A 10,743-nucleotide genomic window follows, 5' to 3' on the forward strand; every position below is an offset into this window, starting at 1 on the left:
GGCTTTCACATAATACTAGCTCATATATAAATGCACATACACTCATGTTAAATAGGCAGTGGGGGGCATGGCTTGCGGATGAGGGAAAGGAGAACCAAGTGCCTTTCCTGGACCAAGCCTAGCGAGGCATTCGTGCCACTTGAGCCCTGGACTAAGGGCCCAACCACCCTCACTTAATTTTCTTTTTGAAAAATAAAGTTCCTTTCCTTCCTCCCTTCCTCCCTTGTGGACTTCTTTTGTAAAACTACTGGGTAAATAAATAACGTGGTGGCATGCGGGAAAGCCAAGTGATAGGCTTCGAGGAACCCTTGATAAATATTGTAGCGAAGTGACACAGCCTTTCGATATCTGACGCATCCGCTCATCAGGGAGACGAAGATGAAGGAGGATGAGCTCTGGCAGGGGCAAGTCCAAATCTGCAGGTACGACGACGAGAGGTAGCATTACAACAACTAGGTTTATTCACTTGGCATTTAAGTTTACACTGTACAAAAATATCTATAAACAAAACGATGTCATACCCGTCGTCGACGGCCTGCCTGACCGGCCTGGTCTCCCGTGGTGAAGTTGCAACTACTCAAACTACTCAAACTATTCCTTAAATAAGTTTCCGCAGCATACAAGGGACAGGCTTCTCCACCAATGGATAGTTTCGTTACTCCGACCAATCAGGCAGGCCGACATCATCCAATAAGCGTCAGAGTTTAAGGGGCCAAGAAATGGTCGCGTCAACACTCCGTATACAGAAGCACTTTGAACATACTCATCAGTGGCCGGACACGCCTTCGCGGCGCTGATTGCATTCTTGGACGGCGCCGAACTGTACGAGCGGCTGTAGCCGCCGCGCCTTCCTGACGTACCTTACCGCTGGGCTATCTATCACTTCTATACCCTGTTTTCTTCGCTATCCTTTTTATCCCTTGCCCCTCACCCGTACAGCGCCGTGGAGGTGCCCTCGCACGAGAGGCAGTAACAGCGCTGTACTTATCTCTTCCTTTTCCCCTTTAAAACCACTCACACATAATCAGTTTTTCACAGCCGAGCGTGGGAAGAGGACGCGTCGTGTGCACGTACTGACGTGTCAGGTGCGGCGGCGGCGGCCGGGCGGGAGCACATGCCCGCGGCGCCGTCTCTGTTATTTCGGTACAAAGGCTTCACCCGCGCCGAGGAGCCCACAAAATTCCCGGAAAGAAAGCAAAGAGGCCCATGGGGTACTCTTTACGCGACACCATTAAGGACCACGGGTGAAAATGACGCACCACGACATGCGTACGTATACTTGAGCTGTTGTGCAAGTCCACGTAAAGGTTTGCTGTGTAGCAGCCGACGCGGAAAATGTAGTCGACAACTGTCAGCCCGACTGCTTTTCTTACTGAACCACGCTTGAACCGGCAGCAGATGGCGCCGAACCCAAAACAAAAAGAAGAGAGGTAAGCGTTGGAGTGACAAATATACACGGCAGCCAATACTTAACGTCATCCTTCCAGCGCCGACATTGCCTAAAAACACTGCCTTCGAGATTGCCTGCACACCTTTGTAGCAGCAGTGAGCTTTGGGCTTTTTTATAAACCTGTGTTCCCGAGTTTTGTCAGCGTTTACGTGGTCCTCGGGACGTCCTTAAGACAAAATAGCCCAAATATAGCTATGTGGCCAACTCGCAAATTTCGTCCTCTACCCATATAAAAAGTCGCCCAAATTGGCTAGTAATAGCCCAATCTGGCAACCCTGGTCGAAAAGGAAGCGCTGCGTCGCGTTCCCGCACCCGCGTCCACCAATGAGGGCGCAACTCAAGCGGCATGTCACGCTATACGTCACGCTTGAGTTCCCTGAAGGTCACCAGATAGTGTTGCCTTCCGCGAATATTGGTGGAACAACTCGGCACAACATCTGGAAAACGCGGCGCGGCCAGCACGCAACCGCCGTGCTCATGCGGGTGCGGACGCGTCAGTGGTGGTGCGGGCCGTCGCCGCGCGTCGTGCTATTGCGAGTGAAAAACGCGCTTTGTGGTTCCAGCTTTACGCGCAACCTAGAGACATAGCATTGCATTGTAATTCGCTTACACGAGAAAACATAATTCTATTATTCCGAAGCTCACACATAAACTCTACGACGCGAAATTTGACTGCATCTGTATACGTGTTTTCATTTCGCAGGCTGGCGCGGAAAGTCTGTCTCGTGCGGCACGTTGCAAACGATCGATGTGTAGCGCGACTGCCTCGCTAATCGGGAGAACGCGAGAGGGCAGCGCACGGGTGCCGCGTTGGCGCGATTCAGTACAGCCGCCGCAGACAGGCCTCCGCTGATACAGCGCTTTGTTTCCATGTAGCGTATCGGTGAACAGAGGACGCGCGCTACTCTGGCGCCATCTCGTAGCCATCATTGCCGCAGAGCCCGTCTTGCGCGGCACTACTCTTTTCTTCTCACGCTATGGTCATACCCTCCTCCTCCACTTTCCGACTCGTGGTTCTACTGCGCCCTCCTCCTTCGCTATCCTCCTAGCACTCTCTTCGCTATCGTCGACTTTCATCCCACGCTGCGCTCCGCGCTCACTCTTTCATCCTTCGCTTTGCTGGTTCACTCGGTTACAAGGGACGCCGACGCTCGCCGCAGGAACGGGCGCCTAAAAGCGGCGTTCTAAATAATTGTTATTGGTGCCTTGGGGACAGTTGAATAAATGTCACATTTGGAAGCAGTGACATTGTTACGCACATCCATATTCTAAAGGCCTTGAAAATCGCACATAATTTAAGGTATTCAAGAAGTGTGGGGCAAAGTTTGAACGATAGCATGCCGCGGCAACTCCTGACCCGACACACAGCTGCACGCGCTTGCCTGGCCAAACGTACGTTACGCATCAGTAGTCGCCGCCACTAGAGACGTTCTGTTTTCTACTTCCTCGCGCTTGTCCTAGCGGGGCGTTTTGATCTGATATGGCGCGAACCTTTGGTGCGATCCCGCGGCGCTCACTTTCAATATTGCGTGAACTTACCGTTCGACGATGATTGTCTGCGATAATTAGGCGATAGTTACCTCGAATCAGGTGAGACTTTTAAGATTAAAAAAAATTAGCGTGCGTTAAAATGCGATCGCCTTCATATTCGTCATTTAAACTCCCTTAAGGCACTAATAATATGTTTAATTAATAAAGTGCTGTTAATTAGTCTTCTAAACCTCACGTTATTAGCGGCAAAGTATGTTCGCCTCGCGTAGGAGCTCGTCTTCAAAACGCCATCTTCGTTGCACTTATAGGATTTTTTTATAACGAATCTGTATTCTATAGAAAAACAGCCTGTGTTATGAATATCTTCGAAGATGTTCGTACACGTTCTTCGCATGTTCATCATCACAGATTCGACAATCCACTCACATTTTTTTTCCTGCATGCTTACTTTTGTGCCTGAACTGTCTGGTACATGCAGACAACATGTACAATGCACACCGCCAGACTACAAGATATATCAAACATCTTAAAAAACATGAGGTTTTACGTGCCAAAACCACTTCCTCATTATGAGGCAAGCCGTAGTGGAGGACTGCGGAAATTTCGACACCTGGGTTTCTTTAACGTGTACCTAATTCTAAGCACACGGGTGTTTTCGCATTTCGCCCCCATCGAAATGCGGCCATCGTGGCCGGGTTTCGATCCCGCGACCTCGTGCTCAGCAGCACAACACCATCGCCACTGAGCAACCTTGGCAGGTGTATAACAAACATTTTTCTGCAAGAGCCATATGTCTCGACAGGACTGATTTTTTGAAGTAGGCTTTAGTTAAACTGCAGCCGCAATGAACCAGCTGGAGCTGTTAGTTCAGGCAACTTTCTTTATCAAGGATTATGCCTCATCACAAGTTGTGCAGCCTGTTTTGTCTTTTTTTGTCTTCCATCTTCATTACAGCATTCCAAACACTAACATTTTTTGTAAACAAAAGGTGGTAAGTAAATGATTTTAAGTTATTCACTTCACCTTCACAATAGGCACACGGTAATGATTCCACTGACACAGATGACACTTTCATCATGCGACTGGAATGGAAATCGAGATTGCAATACAGATGGCGACTTTCGCCGGCAGTTTGTGGCCGTTGTGCCCCATCATTTTGCAATCCATCAGCGCTCACGGCTTTGAAACTACAGCGTGGGGTGCACTCTTCAGATATGGAAGCTTTGCGGTGGACACCTGAGATCCTTGGAGGTTCTCCGATTCGGCGCTCTAGACAGCTGAGCACAACAAGGAGGCCACCGACTGGGTGGGCCGGCGACGCTTTGCTGGAAGTTCTTTCGCACAGATATAACATATTTTGTAGCTTTTTTTCTGCTTTTAGATACTTACAGAATACCGTACGTATCTCGGCAGGTTTCAGAGGCCATTTGTCGCGGCAAAGATCACTGACAACGCCATTCACGATGATAGTGAACATGCGTTCGATAAAACGGCTTTTGAAATGCTTTCCTCACATCACAGCAGTTGGCGCCAGCGTTCTGCAGTTTCGTTTTATCCTTTCTTCCCATTCGGCGAGGGGAACCCGTCGATTGCACCTACAGTGCAATCGACACGTATTGCCGCGGTGCGGTCACGCGTCGCTGATCCTTTCGTGAGTCGGTTGCGGCGCGGGCGTTTGCCGCCGTATCTCTTTAAGCAAATGATGTTTACCATCATGGCGTGTTTCCCATTTCCCAGCACCGTCGGCAGCTCGCTCGGCGAGCTGCTTCGCGACCGCCGGCACCAACGCATGCTTAAAGGCCTTCTATTACTCTAGCGTCGTAGAGGAGCGTACTAGTTTAAACGATGACGCCATAAAACATCCTTTGCTGTAAGGCACCCAGCAGGAAGAAGGACCTTAACATCCTAAGCGATTTGGCCAAAGCGAGATCGGGAGCGAAAACGCCTAGCCCGCTCTGCAGCTCCCGTTTAGACGTTTCAAGTAAGCAGACTTCTGCCATATGTGAGGACGCACATTTTTCTTGTGTGTTTCCTTCGGAACCTCTGATCCCTTTGGTTAGTTCTATGTGACTCTTTATGGAATACTCAGCATAAAAGAAAAATGCGCTTACATGCACCAAGCGCTACATACGTACTTATTGACGCTGTGGTCGTGTTGGTCATCGGAACTTCGGGCTGGCTGTTAAGCGTCTCTGGCAATACTTGCTTGCGGGAGAGCTGAGGTACCGTCGTTGACTTTTCGTGGTTCCTGCCATGGTACAGCGACAGTGAGTAGTATGTCACCAACACCGTCAGTGTTACAATGGTAGTGGCCGGTAGCCCCGGGCGCTGCATTAGTTGTCGTTTCGAGTGGTGAGTAAAGACCAGGAAGCGATGCTGCTACAAAAGAAAGAACAAACACGTTGATCGAACTCTGTGTCCGCATTGAAATGGCACGAAGCTTGTTTGAGTTGATGAGGTAGGAACGGTAGCGGGTGACACGCGCCCGGTTTCGTCGCATGTAGCTGTATTGTTTTCTGTGTCATGAGGCCGAAAGTGATTTATGGGACTTGTCGAGGGAAGAATGTTGACGAGAAGTTTATAGGTGCAATGAAGCAGAGTGCATATCTTAATACATACCCCTCCTTTCCTTTTGGACATCGCCCGAAGTGATCCCACATTTCTTTTAAGTGTAATTCTAGGAGACGAAAGTTGCTGCTTGCAGTGTCAGCTTGAAAAGAAGCGACAAACGCAGGATATGCCAAGCATGGCCTAGTTCAGGTTGAGGGGCTACCCTGTATTCTGATGGAAGTGGTCGGTCCTGCTCATTTCTGACTGGCAGGTATTTGTCAATTAGTTGCTTTGTGAAGGTTTCGATGGGATGATCGTTAAGGGCTATGGGTATTAGGCCATGTGTACATCGTGTGTGTCCTATTCTCTATTATGTAGTTCGGTGTACGTTTTAGCGCTGTTTTTCTGGTTGTGTCTCTGGTTGGCTTTAGTGCCTTCTTCATCCAGCAGATGCTTGATGATTCCCAACATGGTACTAGCCAGGCAGGTGGCAACACCTTGCAGTATCCATCTAAACAAGTGAAGCAACGGCCATCGAAAACAAGTAACAATGGGAACAACGTTGATCGCATGTATAGTGTTATGTTATGCTAGAGGCTTGGTGCATCCTAAATATTTGCTTGAAGGACAAACAATAGACAAAAGCTCCTACATTACCGTGCTAAAATGTTTGCGTCAATGTATTCGGCGGCGCCTTTCTGATTTGTCGTCACCTGAACCGTGGTTCTTCTTGAGTGACAGTGCGAGTCTCCACTATTTTTTAATAGCACTGGGATACCGCGCAAAACATCATATCCCTGTTCTACCACGCCCCTGATATTCGCTCGGCCCGTCGTTGTTCGATTTATTTTTGTTGGTCTGTGAGCAACAATTGATGAGAGGGAAGCGTCATGAGGAAATGACGCCAATTGAGACTATACTGGGACTAATGTGCTGAGGAGCATTCTTAGTGAAGCTTTACCTGATCGCTTCGATGACCCCTAGAAACAGTGGCTGCTATGCGTAGAAACACATGCGGACAATTTTGATAGTGCCTAGAGCCATTAGTCCGCAAGTTCGTTATGACATTTGTTTCGAGCTGTGCTCCAGAACATTTGTAAGGAAGGACATTGTTTTGCCATCAGAAAGCTTGCTTTTATTTTAATTTTTTTTCGAACGAACAGTTTCACTATGTGTCAAAAGCCGCCCCTCCGAAAGAAGAAATTATTGGTGTTGAGCCTTTCCATCATGACACATCAGAGTTGCGAAGTGGCAACAGCGAAGCTGGAATGATTCCGGAATCATTCCACTTTTTGGACTCTTCGATTGGGAATAAAACGACCGCACCAGTCAGGCGCATGCAGTGGGAATGGAATCGCAGCCTGACATTCCGGAATGAAGCTGGAATGGAGGGGGCTGTTACAAACTGTTGCACCCAGGTGTTCGGGAGCGTGCCTCTGGTTCCACTTTGCAGCGGTTCACAAGTCCTGAGGGGGCCAGGTAGAGGATACAGCGGCGATCCACGTAACGATGAAAAACAAACGTTTAATTGGATCGTTACCGCGCGGTCAGCTCTGCTAGCTTTTCCTAATGGAGAGCGACATACTCTCTAACTTGTACTCAAGGCTGCTGAAGGCGTAAGTTCGTTGGCGCGTGCGCCTTTTATTAGAGAGTTTTAGGGTGTCCGGTATTCTAACAAACCGGGCGTTTGCCAGTGAGGCGGAGGCGCCAACGTGAGCGGCCTGAGCGGTGCAGCCGCCTGGCGGCTCCGAGCTCAACCAGACGCACACAGTTATTATTGCACTAAGCGAGTGTATTTTAATTTGGTGCTGGTGTAAGTTTTCTACGACAACATGATTAAACCACTGCGGAAATGTACAGCGACGGCGGAGTAGAATACACTTGGTTACTGTAATCAGTCTTGCCAACTCAGAGTACCGTATTAACCCTCGACTTAGACCCAAAAATCCCTAGATCCTGAAAAGCAGTTCCTAAAATTTTTATACGTTGTGCTTCACGGGCCACAGATCTTCGTGCGCGCTTCTGACCACATCTTTATATGTGTTGTTGAACGACGAAGAAAATTGTTTTCTTTTTTACTCGGCTAACATAGCTTGTTCCTGCCCGTTCCCCAAGTTGTCATTTACTCTGGTAATGTGTCTACTGTACACGGAGCTCTTGGAACCATGAACGTGTGAAGGGTTGTGAAAGAAAAAATATTGTAAACGGCAAACTGTTATCGAGCGCGCGAAAGATGAAACTGGCCAAACTTAAGAAGTTTCGTTTTTACACGCGATGCGCAGCTGCTGTAATAGCCAGCCGCGATAATTCTTTGCCCTCTTTCGAGAAGAGGGGCAAACAAGGGTTTCAAAAACGAAGCATAGATGGCAGCGCTGAACTCCCTTTTTATTCAAAAAGAAACGCTATGTTACTCGAGCCACCTCAATTACAGGGCCATCGGAAGACTTGCCCCCATATGGCCCTTACAAAATTTTTATAGAAACTCCATAGACAGTCTATAGGCATTTGTTTAGACTAGTCTATAGACAGTCTATAGACTTATGGCCATACACTTTTTATAGACTAATCTATAAAAAGTCTGACTCTATAGACTGTCTATACACTGCCTATAGAAGTCTATAGACTTATGGCCATACTTATTATAGACTAGTATATGAAATGTCTGATTCTATAGACTGTCTATAGACTTATGGCCATGCACTTTTTATAGACTAGTCTGCAAGAAGTCTGAGTCTATAGACTGTCTATGGACAAGTGTATAGGCTTACAGTTCTATTTTTGTAGAATGAAGTCTATAGAATGTCTACAGATGACATTTGTCTGTAGACATTTTATACACTTCAGTCTACAAAAGTAGAACTATATATACAGTTCTACTTTTGTAGACTGAAGTCTATGGAATGTCTATATACAAATGTATATAGATAGTCTACTATATACAAATGTATATAGTCTATAGACAATCTATAGACTTCAGTTTACAAAAACAGAACTTTATAGTCCGATACACTTTTTTTCTGACATTCTGCCGACATTTGTCAACAAACATGGATTTTCATTAATCTATAGACACTCTATAGACACAGACATCTTATAGACAAGTCTACAAAGAGTGTATAAGGCCATAACTCTATAGCGGCTATTTACAAGTTAGTTTACATTTTTGTTTACATGCGGTAGCAAAAAGTTTTGAATGTATTTATGCATGTGCCCCTGTTCCTTTTCATCTGCACTTATGCATTACCGTTAGTAGATTAATAATGGTTCGGAACCAGCTGTACTTTCATATATGTTGCATAAACAGAAAGAATTTCTATAGTGCTGAATCATGCAGTGCGAAAAATAAAACAAATTCACCGGCAATGCATTCACCGTTTTTATTGCTCGATATAATAGCTGAATTCCTTAAATTAATGTCGTATGCTATTATGGAAACAGATTAAATATTTACACTACTCCTTGGCAAGCATGGTCGCCAGGCTGGCCTTGACCTTTGTGTCATTAGTCCCAAAGGTGCTGCAGGTGTATGCTGCAAATAAGTAGATGCAGCAATATGAGGCAAAAATAACAAGTGTGTATTCTTTGTTCATTAAGCAGCTTAATATATTTACTCAAACCATCTAAGTCAATACATAATGCGGTTTAACTATGACTAATGGCTGCTTGTGAATACAAATCAGTACCTTTATACAATGTTTTATTGCATGGTATGGTGAACAATTAAACAGTCACAACTGCTGCTCGTACCAGCAACAGTATGTTCCCTTTTATGACAAGTTCATATATGATGCATTATTGTACTTATCCCAAATGGTCTCTATATTTATTGCTGAAATGTTACCCAGCTGGGCTGTCTGTACATCTTTTTTTGGCTGGTAGTTAAGTATGCCCGTGCAGAGGGATATTTTCAGAAGACGCGACTGGAATATTCACAGAATCATGCCTAAGATTGTAATTTATTTTGCTCAATACACATTTAAATGTCTTTCTCATACTTTTAAATGAATGGGTCATTGGCCATAACTTCAACAGAAGGCAGATGGGTTGTTTGTTTTGATATGGTCACTTAATTTCTTACAGGTAATGAGGCCTCTTGGGCGTGCTAACAGGTTTCCAAGTTAGGTATACCACATGAGCACCCGAAATGCCGCACGAGCACTTTGTGTCATGGCACGACAGATATGCACCTCCTATGAAACAGAACTGATAGTATAGTTCGAAAGAATTCTATTACAGTAAATTATTTAAGGTGCTTTGAAGGATGAAATATTTTTCTAGGCTATCGAGGTTCAGGACGTTTAGTGAACGCAAAAAAAAGCATATTGAGTAAGAAATGCCTTGTCAGTATGCTTGACTTTTTTTGTTTTCAATAAATATAACCAATTTTCTTCAATTTTTATCAGGCGAAACGTTTAAAAATATATTTAACACAGAGATTCTCTGGAAACTTTGTGTGACATATAACAAGACAGCATACCTATGTGGCCATTTTAAGATTTTCCGATCTTTTTCCAAGGCTTCCCTGGCTGTTTTCATGAAAATTTTCTGGCAATCTATGACGCCTAGCAGCTTAAGTGCAATAAAAAAATATTGTGGTTTAATGCTTGCCAAGTACTGCCAGTCCATTATATTTAGATAAAACGAATAACACGTCAGTCACTTGACATGCAGTATTAGATTCAACTGACTTGAATCCTTTGATAAATAAAGCTGACAAGGGCTTCGGCAAGTTCGTAATTGATGGCCACACGAGTACAGCACGGAAGACACAGAGACACACGTAAAGCAAATGCAACAATGTGAGGGAAAACTATACAATGAGTTATACAATGAGTTATTTTTACGGTTCAATAGTTGTTTTCAATATCATTTGCTCTCATCACTTATGCCTCTAGTTAACTGTTTACCTCTGACTAAAGACTACATGGCAATATTAATCAGTACCATTATGATGTTTCGTTATATTACGGTATCATAAGCAGTTAGACAACCGTAATGGTCGCCGGTGCCAGCAACGGTACGTATCGTTTCAAGACAGGTTCACGTGACACACGGTGTACTTATACAAATGAAAGAAATGCGAGAATCCCAAACTATTCCTCTAATAGCAATTTTTGAAACAAAGATACCTGGCTTTACTGCGCACATTTTTCAGGTGTTAATGCAATATGCCCGTGCCGAACGAACATGCTCAGCATATTGACCGCAGTTTTGGACAATCACGTTAAGCTTTGCAATTTATTTCCGCTTAG

At 45.3% G+C, this 10,743-nt stretch overlaps 1 protein-coding gene across 1 annotated transcript in view; it reads right to left on the bottom strand.

Moving 5' to 3' along the window:
• LOC139059313 (alpha-(1,3)-fucosyltransferase C-like) overlaps positions 1 to 8,978 on the bottom strand; it is a 36,576-nt gene extending 27,598 nt beyond the window's left edge. The window contains exons 1-2 of the mRNA XM_070537540.1: positions 8,943 to 8,978; positions 5,077 to 5,317 (exon numbers count right to left, since the gene is read on the bottom strand). Coding sequence (XP_070393641.1) covers positions 5,077 to 5,275 — 199 coding nt within the window. The 5' untranslated portion in view covers positions 5,276 to 5,317; positions 8,943 to 8,978. The remainder of the gene's footprint in view (positions 1 to 5,076; positions 5,318 to 8,942) is intronic.
• Between the last annotated feature and the right edge of the window lie 1,765 nt (positions 8,979 to 10,743).

This window comes from Dermacentor albipictus, chromosome 1 (genome assembly GCF_038994185.2).
Source record: "Dermacentor albipictus isolate Rhodes 1998 colony chromosome 1, USDA_Dalb.pri_finalv2, whole genome shotgun sequence".
NCBI classification, from domain to species: domain Eukaryota; kingdom Metazoa; phylum Arthropoda; class Arachnida; order Ixodida; family Ixodidae; genus Dermacentor; species Dermacentor albipictus.